A 13,394-nucleotide genomic window follows, 5' to 3' on the forward strand; every position below is an offset into this window, starting at 1 on the left:
TGACCTTTTTTATGCTAAAATAAAACCGGGTTTTGTGGTTTGACAAAAGAAAATTGTGTGATGGCTGCTTGCATGCTGTGTGTCAGTGGTCCAGGTCTGTGTTGGAAGTGAGTGTTAGAATAAAGAGCTCTGCCAACATTAGCATGCGAAACATCAAGAGTGTGCATATCTGAGCCCACGTGTGATTTATATTTACTCTGCTTTGGGTGGAAATACTGCTGAGAAGCAATGCTTCTAGTTTTTCACTTCTAATATTGGACAGTTAAAAATCAAGCTGAAGGTGGTGTTTTAGAAGAACAATATTTTCATTTTGATGGCCTAAAACTGATCAAACTTTAAAACTAAACTACGTTTTGCTGATCCAGTTACCACTGTTGCTCATCCATGAGGTCAAAAGCGTGTCCCGTTGAAGAGACAGGCTTTAAGGGAACAGAGAAGCAGCAGCTTTGGCCAAGCTGGAGGGTGAGTTACGAGGTGGTTGTGAGGTTGATGATGGGATGAGTGAAAGTCATAAGGCTGCACAACTAATCATTAAAAACTCAGTAAAAGCCCCGTAAACAAAAGGAAATGGGAACAGCATATCCTTAAAGTGAGATTTCCATTTTAATTGTGCAGCCTTTATGACTCACACGAAGGTTCACGATGAGACAGGGATGGGTTGGACAGCAAGTCCAGTGTGCAGACTTTACCTGAAGGGTCAGCACTATGTTCTCTGGCTGAGGGAGGCCAGATCAGATGAAGAGAGCATGCAGAAGACAAAGGCAATGCAGCATCAAAGAATGCATAAAGCCACAAAACATAAACATGAGATGAAATAGACCCGAAAGAAAATGTAAAGAATTAAAACTGGCATGCAAATCCACATATATGCATATCGTAACACATAGATGGAAAAACTGCATTCAGTTTATTTAAGACCCAGGCCGAAGAGTTTGAAAAGAAAGTTGAGAGCATGTTCCAGTTGTATTTAAGATTTATTCTGGGTTTCTAGTAAAAAAAAAAAAACAAACAAATGTCATTGCCTTGGCTAATAAAAGCTACAAATATAAAGGTTGCAAATCACAGTCTCGCTGCGATTCATTTATTCTGTAATTCATTCAGCGTTTTCTCAATCCAATCAGAAAACCATGCAGCAAGATGGATTTAAAGCCTCAACAAATCAATAATTTCATCTAGCACACAAACTCATGCGCCTACCTTCTGATATTCCGTCTGAATGGCTCCAAACTTGTCCTTTGCCAGTTTCACGATAAGATCTGCAGAGACAAGATACACATGAAGAAATGTTTGCTGCAAATGAAAGAGCTCAGCGACTCCCGTCACCCAGTGCATTAAAGTCGCACCGCGATTAAAAATGGTTCCTGGCGCGCTACACGTTCATGCAACTCCAACAGATCTGTCTCCACAGTCAAGGTCGCTGTACACGCTTTACCCAGTCACATTGGTACGATGTGACTGTTTATCATTGTTGTAGGCTACATTAAGTCAGCGTGGACAATGTCATTTTGAGACAAGTTTTTCTCCAACCAATAGTCTTTACGAGAACTTTCCAGAATTAAAACAACCCTGGAAATTAGGGCTGGGGATTGATTCAAATGTCAAGAATTGATTCGATTCCGATTCTTAAGATTCAGAATCGATTATCAAGATTTGATTCGATCCGATTCGATTCCGATATTGATTTGGGTTAGTGTTATTAAAACTGTTTTTTGAGCTGTTGCATTAATTATATGACTGTAGTTATGCAAAATATTACTACTAGTATTATATTGAGATTAAACAGCAAGTATTGCAGCTAATGATGCTGTAAGGACCAATCAGCTCCCAGAATGCTGATAGAACTGCTTTCAGAAACATTGTGTGGGTCAGAATTACCAAACAGATCCAGAGAGGAAACAGACGGATGAAATCGGTTTTAATTTTTCCCACATTCCGTTTTTATTTGCTCCATTTTCGGTCTATTTTGGTTTTTAATTTTTGAGCATTTGGTTTTTAGCATTTTTTGCAAATGTAACCCCAATACAGTATATAAAGTAATGAATATAGACAATTTATACAATTATAACCTAACACTTTAATGTTTTCATACCTTTAAACATATTTAAAGGCAAAAACATGGCACCAGTTATTCTCGTGTCCAACAAAACATTCCTTTTGTGGGGATAAACAAAAAAATAACCAAAAGTTGTAATGTAATGATGAAAAAAAAAAATACATAAATAAATAAAAGAAAAAAAAAAGAACCCCCCCCCCCAAAAAAAAAAGAAAAGAAAATCGATCTTTAGACATATGAAACAATTTTTAGGAATTAATATGAGAATCGATTTAGAATTGGGAAATCGATTTTTTCAACACAGGCCTACTGGAAATATTTTGGATGGTAATAATTGTATACTTTTGTGAGGAGCTAAAACAATGGGAATCAAAGCAGTTAAGAGTTACAACCTCAAACATGTTTGCAGAAAAAAAAGGCAACTTACATTAGCATTGGGACAATGGAGCTATACCAAAATAAACTGCTATTTTATGTCTTTCACTAGACACAAAGATGTAATTCCACTGAAGTGATGGTGTGGACAGTGTCTCTGCAGACAAACCAAGGCCATTTAAAATGTGTGGATACAAAATCTGTACAGTAACGACAGTTTGTTCAGGCATCTCTGTTCAGTTGCAGTCCTACAACTGACAGTCACATATTTGGTCTTTAATAGGGCTTGGTCACCAAGTTGCATTCTGGGATGCGGCGGCCATGTTGGCTGCCTCCTGAGTGTAAACAAACAGCAGTATAGTAGCAGTGTGGTAGCACCAAGTGAACAGACGGAACGCAAAAGAAAAAAAGTTAAAATGCCGGAAGGGAACTGGAATTTACCGGGATACCTTAAACAAGGAAGCCAGGGACCAGTATATGGAGAAAATAATGATTATTAATGGTTTGGATCCATATGAAATCCCTACTAAAGAGTGGAGCTCCGACGAGGACTTACTGCCGCAGTTCTGCACAACCGACGTCTTCGGCTACCTGTTTGCGGTGCGAGCGCCTACACGTCGGAGCAGTTCTGTTGTTATAAGTTTTTGGAGTCTCAAGTGCAGTTCACAAATGGATGGGTGCAGGAGCTTCAGATCATAAAGCCGGCAAACAGTGGGAACAAATGTTATACCATTAGCGACCTTTTCCCCACGTTTGTTATGTGTGGAGCTATTGCACCCGACAACACAGCAACGGGTTACCATGGTTTACAGAATAACGGAAAGTAACGATTACAAGTAAGACACAACGAAGAGGGAGCTCGTCTGTACACAGTGGTCCGAAGAGCAGCTAAGGTAAGGTAGCTTCCAACATGGCGGCTCCGCCAAGTGATGAGGTCAAGACGACCAAGCCCTATACATCAGTTTAAATCCAGTTCTTATGGTACTTGTGGGGTTCTCCCTCGAATGAATACAGAAACCTGTGTGAGACTTCACACAGGATTTGTTCCAGTTCTCTTACATACAGCGCATGGTTCTAACCTGCAGCTATCGTTAGATAACAACAGAATTACTTCATATCTCCTCTCTCTCAATCACATCCACGTTCTTGTGCTGCCTCCAAATATGTATTGATCCTCTCTATGTACTTATTATTCCAGTAATGCAACAAAGTTGTGTTTTAATTGTAAATTCTGAAAGGGTTTTGTTGGTTTTAAAACAAAATCCTTCCAGAAACAGCATGTCCTCCCACCTCTCACTGCTCTTTTTTTAAATACTCCAGGACAATCGATTCCCCGTTGCAAAGCAGGCCGCGGCTTATTTTGTTTAAAGGTCACACATGTAATAATGCAATGCATCATGTGCTTGAAAATACAGGGAAATTATCCTCGACCCGTGGGTTCCTGAAAGCCTCTTCATCGTTTATTTTCCAAGGTTACACAGGAGCGATGCAGAAACGGTGCGAGCGAGCAGCAGGGGACCCTCCTGATACACACGAGTAGCATGGATAATTAGATCATTTCCAAGAGATGTCTACAGCGATGCTTTGTCAATATTTTATTCGTATTTTATGATCCCTACTATCAGAGGACTGAAGGAAAGTGGTGCTTCTGCCTCCTGATAATATAAACAGATAAATATTCCACAGAAACATCGCTGGCATTAGTAGGTAGCAAAATAATCTGTTATAGGATTCTTGCAGTGCCGTGGATACATAGGAGCAAAAGGATGGGGCCAATTTAAAGTCAACTTTGAAACAGTTCGATCATATCCTGTGAGATTCTTTAATAAAAGAAGCCAGGGGGAAAAAAACAAAGAAAACAAAACAGAAAACCGTTGTATTGCCTATCAGATTCTATCTGTTGCTTTCTCTTTCATATCTACACCTGGAGCTGCACTGGCTGCAACTCATCGTATAATGATGACAGACAAAGCAAGTCTTCTCAGAGGCGATGTTTCCAAAAATAAGACGCGAGAGATCCCCAAGTTTTTCCTCCATCTGCCGTCTTTCCTAAAGAAACAATATGATACACGAAGATAAGATTTGTTTTAGATGATCAGAGAGCAGACCTGTGATCCCGGTCTCTTACCGAGAGGATGACATTTGCATTAATCAGAGAGCACTTCAGTCTGATAAAAGTAACCCAGCTTTGAGGGACTTGAATCAACCTCCCCACGTTTAAACATTAATCAAAACAAGGATATTCGACAGAATCCTTCTCCTGATTGTTTGGTTCCAGCTGCTACTGTAATTCAATAGTATCGTGATGCAGTTCTTAATTGACTTTTCCCACCAAGATCAGGAAACGCTGCTCTGCTTTGTAGGTCAGATCGTTTCTGGGTCGACTCCTCCACCCCACCACGGCTCAAGGCCCTTCCTATTGTGTGTTTCAGGGTGAGGCGTCAGCTGATCCAGGTTTTTGGTGGAAAATAAGTACAGTGAGAAAACTTGAACAACTATTAGCTGTTGTTCCAGTGTGTGTGTGTGTGTGTGTGTGTGTGTGTGTGTGTGTGTGTGTGTGTGTGTGTGTGTGTGTGTGTGTGTGTGTGTGTGTGTGTGTGTGTGTGTGTGAGAAATGAAGGAGAGAAGAGGAGATGGATTACCAGTGTCACTGATTTGCACTTAAAAAGGGACTTTCCTGAGTTACAACCAATACTTGAGTTGTAAAAAAAAAAATCAGGGGGGTGGTGGATTTTATCATATGGGGACAGATAATTTGTGCTGATTACAAATAATATAATATATTACAAATAATAGCACTGACCAAAACACCTGCAGAAATACTGCAGGAATGACATAGCAGCAGTTAAATGCAGCCTTCTGTAAGCTTTAAATATCCACTGGGCTTACATCAAATACATCAAAACACTACAATAAAAAACTGTTTTCTGAACTTATCAATATGACTCTGTCCTTCACAGGATAAGTAAAATGGATCACTGCAAAAACTCAAAATCTTAACAAGAATATTTGTCTTATTTCTAGTTAAAATGTCTCATTTTAGTAAAAAGAAATCCCATTACACTTAAAACAAGACTCATCACTGGAAAAAACAACAATTTTCACCTGTTTCAAGTAGATTTTCACTTAAAATAAGTAGAAAAATCTGCCAGTGGAACAAGATTTTTTTGCTTGTAATGAGAAGATAAATCTTGTCCCACTGGCAGATTTTTCTACTCATTTCAATTGAAAATTTACTTGAAACAGGTGAAAATTGTCAAATAAGTTATTTTTCTGGTGATGACTCTAAATGTTGAAATAGCAGTAAAACCACATTCATTGATGAAATGACATAAGGGATGGAAAGGGGGGGTAGCAGTTTTACAGGGGGGATGATTTTGACCGTTTTTATTTCAGGGGGGGATTCCATCCCCCCTCAACTCGAGTACTGGTTACAACACCCCTATTCCTATTACTAAACGTTGCATAAACTTTAATCAGGGATGTATGAATCGAGACAGTTTTGAGTCAACACTGAATTTGTTTGAAACAAAATTACCATTAATTTGAACACAGGGGATAAGGATCCTACATCAAAGTAGAACAGACTTAAAAATGTCCTTCCACTTAAGTGATAGTGTGGATGAACTCTTTACAATTTATATTATGCAAGTTTTACTTTGTATGATGCACATAAAGTACAGGAATCTCTCTCTGTTCATGGCTACATTGTTATAATAAGTAAACTACTCAATAGAGACAACATAAGGAGAATTCATGTCCTCTGCTTCTAATACCTGCCTAATATATTAGAAGTAGGTGTATTGAATAAACTGAATAAATGAGTAATTAGCTGCTATCACACATAGCTGATGTTGCTGCAGTTGGAATGATATATAATCTATTCTATAATATAATAACAAGAAATAAATTTAAATCGAGGAATTACAGCAATACATTTACAATATAACACCATCAACCCCAGAACTAAAGCTCCAAAGTTTCTTCACAATCCCCGCCTTAATCCAGAGCCCAACAACACGATATCAAGAAGGTCCTCCACTTTTGTCGTACTTGGAGATTAACACTTCGGTGGGAGGGTGGCGTCAAACCAAAGCATTTTAACTACATTTCCTTTTGCGTACGTCTCGTTATAATTTGAGGAAGAAAAGCTTCTGATTTTCAAATTAAGTCTACATGTCTGGTCAGATGGTAAATCCCCAAACAAGGAGGGATTTACCGAGGGAGTGCATCTACACTTTTTTTTTTGATTAAATTGAATTCGCTGATTTTCACTGCTGTAAATCCCACAAAGAAATTTGGTCCAAAATATCTGAGTATAAAACAACTGAAAGTGTGCCAATATTACAAGCAGCTGTTTATATATACACATTTACTTTTTGCTCACAGAAGAAATTTGAGGAATATCTGGCCATAATCACACTGATACAAATATTGTGCTTGATCTACTTAAAAAAATTAAGGCAACGTTTTGCACGAGATTATTATGTAGATCAAGAAAGACTAGTCTTTGTATAAACTACTTAATTTTTTGTATGTAAATAATACATTTTTGCAAGTACAGTCAACTTAATTGTGTTAAGTTTACTTTATTCATCAAAATTAAGTTCACTTTAAAAAGAAAAAAAAGGGAAAAGAGAGAAAAAAAGGAAAAAAAATGAGAAAAAAGAAAAAGAAAAAAAGGAAAAGGAAAAAAAAGGAAAAAAGAAAGAAAAAAATTAAGTTGACTTTACTTGCAAAAATTAAGTTGACTTTACTTGCAAATTAATTTTGTACATACTAAAAATGAAGTAGTTTATAAAAAGACTAGTCTTTCTTGATCTACATAAAAATCTCATGCGAAAAGGTTGCCTTAATTTGTGGTGTTCTATTTAAACAAATAAAACATTTTTCATATAAACGTTGGTTAATCTGCCCAATAGATTACAATTGTTAAAGGAAAAGTACATTTTACATAAATACTGCTTGTTAAGGAAAAAATGCACAATGTCTTTTTTTTTAAATATCACAGATTGTTAATATCACAGATTTAAATATGTTATATTTACATGCGCTTAGATTTATTTTTTCAGTGCACTGTAGACTATTTAAATTGACTAATTGTTTCTTTTATATTCCTGGTTCCACTTGTAGCTCCCCTTCAATGTTGCTTCATCTCCATCAGCAGTTTTACACTGAACTAACAGGATTTATATGTCGTACTTGACAACACAGGGGAACATGTTTGTATAGTTTAACAATCTAGTTATTTCACTCATTTGATTGAAAGCTGTCATTATAAAACACAAAATTCAAGATAGATGAGTTCAAATCCTAAAATTCCATCCCGATATTCAATCTCCTGTTTGATACGTTTTAAATAAAAAGCAAAAAAAAATCCATTCTTATCAATTTACAACAATTAATTTTGCTGTGAAAGGTGGTTGTCACCAACCACAGAGGAAAGCAGAAAAAGTGATGTACAGAAGAGAGGAAAAAGAAGAGGACAGAGAAGATCAAAGACAGAAGGATGAAAGGGGAGAAAACTCGGAGGTGAAAGGGAACAGCAACCAGAAGAGAGAGCTGGATTCAATCCAGCTTCGGTTCTTGTGAAAGGCAACTAATCCTGCAGCACGAACAGAAAGCTCACTTAATGCTTGTTTCTCCCCACGTTGGCTCTGCTCTCCACCCTCTCTGCAACAGCATGCCATTTAGAGAGGCACATAAATGTATTTGTCAGGATCCATCGGCCTTTAACCCCTCCAAACAAATCTATATGTCATGTGGAATACGTGTTCACGCTCCAGCAGCCGGGGCTGACTCCTTGGATCGTAAACTTCTCTCTTCAAAACGCATAATTGTATCAGACGTAACCATATAGTGGAAGCCAGCTTGAGTTTCCTCTGAGCTCCAAACAAACTCGTTATATAGTTAGATTCCAGAAAAAGTTTAGCAAGAACGTCACAGGAGCCAGTTCTGCATCTCGGTTCAGCATCTTCACCTTATAGTAGCAGACCCACTTGTTCTTTTAAATAATTATACATTTTACTGCCGTCTAGAGATCTTAATTCTCTGCTCCTACGCTTATACACCAGACAACTTTGGCTTGTAACACAATTATTGTAATTGTCCATTGTGTACTGTTTTTATGATTATGACTAATGTAAAGAGTCTTTGAGTGCCTTGAAAAGTGCTATACAAATAAAATGTATTATTATTATAATTACAGGAGCATATATATATATATATATATATATATATACACACACACACACACACACACACACTCACTCATCTTCTCCCGCTTTTCCGTTACCGGGTCGCGGGGGCAGCAGCCTCAGCAGGGATGCCCAGACTTCCTTCACCCCAGACACTTCCTCCAGCTCCTCCGGGGGGAGTCCGAGGCGTTCCCAGGCCAGCCGAGAGATAGTCTCTCCAGCATGTCCTGGGTCTTCCCCGGGGTCTCCTCCCGGTGGGACATGCCTGGAACACCTCCCTAGGGAGGAGGGACATGCCTGGAACACCTCCCTAGGGAGGAGGGACATGCCTGGAACACCTCCCTAGGGAGGCGTCCAGGAGGATCCGGTACAGATGTCCAAGCCACCTCAGCTGACTCCTCTCAATGTGGAGGAGTAGCGGCTCGACTCCGAGCTCCTCCCGGGTGACCGAACTCCTCACCCTATCTCTAAGGGAGCGTCCAGCCACCCTGCGGAGGAAACTCATCTCGGCCGCTTGTATCCGCGATCTTGTCCTTTCGGTCACTACCCAAAGTTCATGACCATAGGTGAGGGTAGGTGCGTAGATTGACCGGTAAATCGAGAGCTTCACCTTTCGACTCAGCTCCCTCTTCACCACGACGGTCCGGTACATCGACCGCATTACTGCGGACGCTGCACCGATCCGTCTGTCAATCTCCTGCTCCATCGTTCCCTCACTCGTGAACAAGATCCCAAGATACTTGAACTCCTCCACCTGAGGCAGGACTTCTCCACCCACCCGGAGAAGGCACGCCACCCTTTCCCGGTGGAGAACCATGGCCTCGGTTTTGGAGGTGCTGATTCTCATCCCTGCCGCGTCGCACTCGGCCTCAAACCGCCCCAGCACATGCTGGAGGTCCCGGTCCGATGAAGCCAACAGGACAACGTCATCTGCCAAAAGCAGAGACGAAATCCTGGGGTTCCCAAACCGGATCCCCTCCGGCCCCTGGCTGCGCCTAGAAATCCTGTCCATAAAAATTATGAACAGGACCTTTTATAGTTATACATTTAAAATTGGGCATGAAGCCTTTAAAATTGAACAGACAATTTAATAATATAAAGTCATTGAAGAAATTATAAATTATACTGTTTAATTACATCAAATAATGTCTAATTAAATCATTCAATTTTAGAGGGCGCTAGCTGCTGCTCTGTTGTTCACTGCCCTCCTCTCACCAGTGAACAACCAGGAAATCTAGATTGAGCAAGTGGACCTTTATTAGTACCTGGGTTTTCACCTCCTTTCACCTTTCCACCAGACTGGACTGGACTCATCACACTGATGCACGACAGGAAAGGACAACACAGGCTCTGCCTTCTGACGCGACTCTTTTGGAGTGAAAGGCTCCTGAAGGCCTTCATGACTGTGTGGTCTGCTGCATCAGTGGCATCACAGAACAGGAGAGGAAGAAGCTGGATCAGATCATCAGGAAGTCCAGCTCTGTCCTGGGCTGAGCTCTGGACCTCAGTGAGGGAGGTGGGTGACAGGAGAGTCCTGGCTAAAGTGTCATCCATGCTCAACGACGGCCCCCCCGCCTGCACGGTGACCTGATAGGCCTGAGGAGCAGCTTCAGTGACGGCCTGCTTCACCCTCGATGTGTGAAGGAAAGATATAGAAGGTCTTTCCTTCCTGCTGCTGTTAGACTCCACAACAGACACTCATAATGTATCTCTTTCTGTATGTTGTTGCAAACTGTCGCCATTAGGCCTGTGTTGAAAAAAATCGATTTCCCAATTCTAAATCAATTCTCATATTAATTCCTAAAAATCAATTCATATGTCTAAAGATCGATTTTTTATTTTTTTATTTTATTTTATTTATTTATGTATTTTTTTTTCATCATTACATTACAACTTTTGGTAATTTTTTTTGTTTATCCCCAAAAAAGGAATGTTTTGTTGGACACGAGAATAACTGGTGCCATGTTTTTGCCTTTAAATATGTAAAAGGTATGAAAACATTAAAGTGTTAGGTTATAATTGCATCAATTGTCTATATTTCATTACTTTATATACTGTCTTGGGGTTACATTTGCAAAAAATGCTAAAAACCAAATGCTCAAAAATTAAAAACCAAAATAGACCGAAAATGGAACAAATAAAAACGGAATGTGGGAAAAAATAAAACTGATTTCATCCGTCTCTGTTTCCTCCCTGGATCTGTTTGGTAATTCTGACCCACATGATGTTTCTGAAAGCAGTTCTATCAGCATTCTGGGAGCTGATTGGTCCTTACAGCATCATTAGCTGCCAATATTTGCTGTTTAATCTCAATATAATACTAGTAGTAATATTTTGCATAACTACAGTCATATAATTCATGCAACAGCTCAAAAAACAGTTTTAATAACACCAACCCAAATCAATATCAGAATCGAATCGGATCAAATCTTGATAATCGATTCTGAATCTTAAGAATCGGAATCGAATCGATTCTTGACATTTGAATCGATCCCCAGCCTTAGTCCCCATTGTGTAGCGGTTTTCTTATCTCATGCATACAACTTGAAATACATTTTGTGAGAGTCAATGTTGTTTGACATGGAAAGTGGATCAAACCATGAGAAAACTCAAGTCACCTGTGCCTGCTTTCTTTTTTTTTTTTTTTTTTTTTTTTTTTTTTTTTTTAAATCAATGTACTTCGTTTTGTTTAACAGTTATTTTACAATTCATGGAGAGAGAGAAAAAAAAGGTTTTTAAAAAAAGCAGATTAATCTGTACTAATATGGGGGTTACAATTTAATTTGTCAATTCATGCCATTCTTACTGTACTGTGGGGGCTTATATTGCATGTGTTAATTAAAGTAATACAAGAGGAAAACAAACACACTCAACCAAAACTGGATGAGAGAGAATTAATCCTGCCAGGAACTCCAACTGCGTCTCACCGTGGAAGAAAGAGATGATTAGTCCCACGGATTAGATGATACGTCAGAAGTGTTTGAGCCTGCTCCTTTAGTGACTGAAAACAATAAATACCAAGTTCATCTGCGAGCCGACTGTTTGTGAGGATTTGCAGCAGAAAGGCTCCGGCGCGGGTAAAACATACAATGGTATTAAAGCTAAACTACCTTCTCCCCTGCACGCCGAGCTTCCACTCTTAGGGAATAAAACTGAAAAGACTTTGCATAGCTATACTCAGCTTTGGTTAAAACCTGAATCCAGCTGAGATTATCACACGTACCGCGTTCACACTTCCAGCCGCTCCGTCATCTGCAGTTGAGAGTTCGGATTTGGTAAAGTTCTGATTAGACGGCTGTCATTCAAAAGTAAAAATGTCTTGCATAAGACTCCTTTTAGAGCGACAATCCTACATGACAATGTGTTTATCTGATCCTATCTAATCCTGGACCACACACGAAGGTGACATTTCAAATCTGAAAATGTGGAATTGAAGACCGAATTTCTGTGTCTACGGAAGAAAAATAAATAAATTAAACAAAATCTGAGTCTGAGTCACCTCAAGTGGAGAAAACAAAACTTTTGGCTATAGGTCACTTTACTGCTTTTACAGTTTGCAACACAGGGAACACTGCAAAAAATAATTTCTAAGAACGTTAAATAAACAAAACTATTTTAGACCATGTTGCTAGTTTTAAGAATTTTCTTAGATACATTTTCTTACCCCATTCCTAAACATTGTTTGTTTAAAATAAGACAATTTGAGAATATTAGGAATATTAGGCATATTTTTGACATGGGTTGTTTTTGCAGCAAAAATGTGACCATTCAGGTGCAGCAGGTAGTGCAGCCGTCTCACAGCTGGGTTCAATTCCTGCCGGGGACGCTGTGGGTGTTGAGGGCGTGTTTACTTCCTTGTGTCCTCAGCACCCACACCCTGGGTGGGGTTGGAGAAAGGGCCTTTCTGTGTGGAGTTTGCATGTTCTCCCCGTGTTTCCTTGGGTAGCAATGCCCAGGACACTTGGGTAGGAGCAATGGGTGATAAAATAGGGAAAAAAAAAATATTGGGATAAAAAAATATATATAAAAAAAAATATATATATATATATTTAAGAACATCTGGCCTCTTCTCCATTGTGAAGCTAATTGTCCGCTCCTGTCATCCGTCTCTTCAATCCTGTTTCTAAATATAATGGATCTGGACACAAACTGCTCACATTCCTGCAGCACTGCACATTTAGTTTAGTTTAGTTTTAGTTTATTGTTTTGCACAGTTTTAAAAATATACAGGAAATATCAAATATAAATACTATAGGTGCAGGAAGAGGCATAAAAAGCAATAGGCTTATTTGAAGCCTCCACCGAAGTTCATGTTATAAAGAACACAAGATTAACATACAAAAACAAAAAGTATAACTACACAAAAGTAATGGCAAACTAATAATGCAATATATAAATAATAAAGAATAAAGACAAAAAAATAAGTGTGTGTGAGTGTGCATGGGATATTGTTTTTACAACTTATATTACTTATATTGACTCCTGAGCAAATAAGACGGTACATGTCACTATGAGTGAAACACAAAAAAAAAAACAAAAAAAAAAAAAACATTGGGAAAACAGTTAGAAAACAGCAGTCAAGTGGTCCTTCAAACGTCTTTTGTAACATTTCAAAGAGGACGAGCTCTTTGCCAAGTGGCAAAAATCATTCCACAATTTAGTCCCTAAATCTCACTGAAAATTGACCTCTGCAAGTGAGAAATTTAGGAGGATGAAGATCTGAGGATTGTCGAGTTGAATAAGAATGAACCTGTGCATTTATTTAAAGT

The 13,394-nt window shown here is 38.9% G+C and overlaps 1 protein-coding gene across 11 annotated transcripts in view; it reads right to left on the bottom strand.

Moving 5' to 3' along the window:
* Positions 1-13,394, bottom strand: part of prom1a (prominin 1a) — a 162,444-nt gene that overhangs the window by 93,708 nt on the left and 55,342 nt on the right. For 9 of the 11 annotated variants that reach the window (XM_061724789.1, XM_061724790.1, XM_061724782.1 and 6 more), the window contains exons 2-3: positions 1,198-1,256; positions 690-716 (exon numbers count right to left, since the gene is read on the bottom strand). In XM_061724789.1, coding sequence (XP_061580773.1) covers positions 690-716; positions 1,198-1,256 — 86 coding nt within the window. The remainder of the gene's footprint in view (positions 1-689; positions 717-1,197; positions 1,257-13,394) is intronic. The other 2 variants (XM_061724787.1, XM_061724783.1) reach the window with 1 other exon arrangement.

This window comes from Cololabis saira, chromosome 7 (genome assembly GCF_033807715.1).
Source record: "Cololabis saira isolate AMF1-May2022 chromosome 7, fColSai1.1, whole genome shotgun sequence".
NCBI lineage: Eukaryota > Metazoa > Chordata > Actinopteri > Beloniformes > Belonidae > Cololabis > Cololabis saira.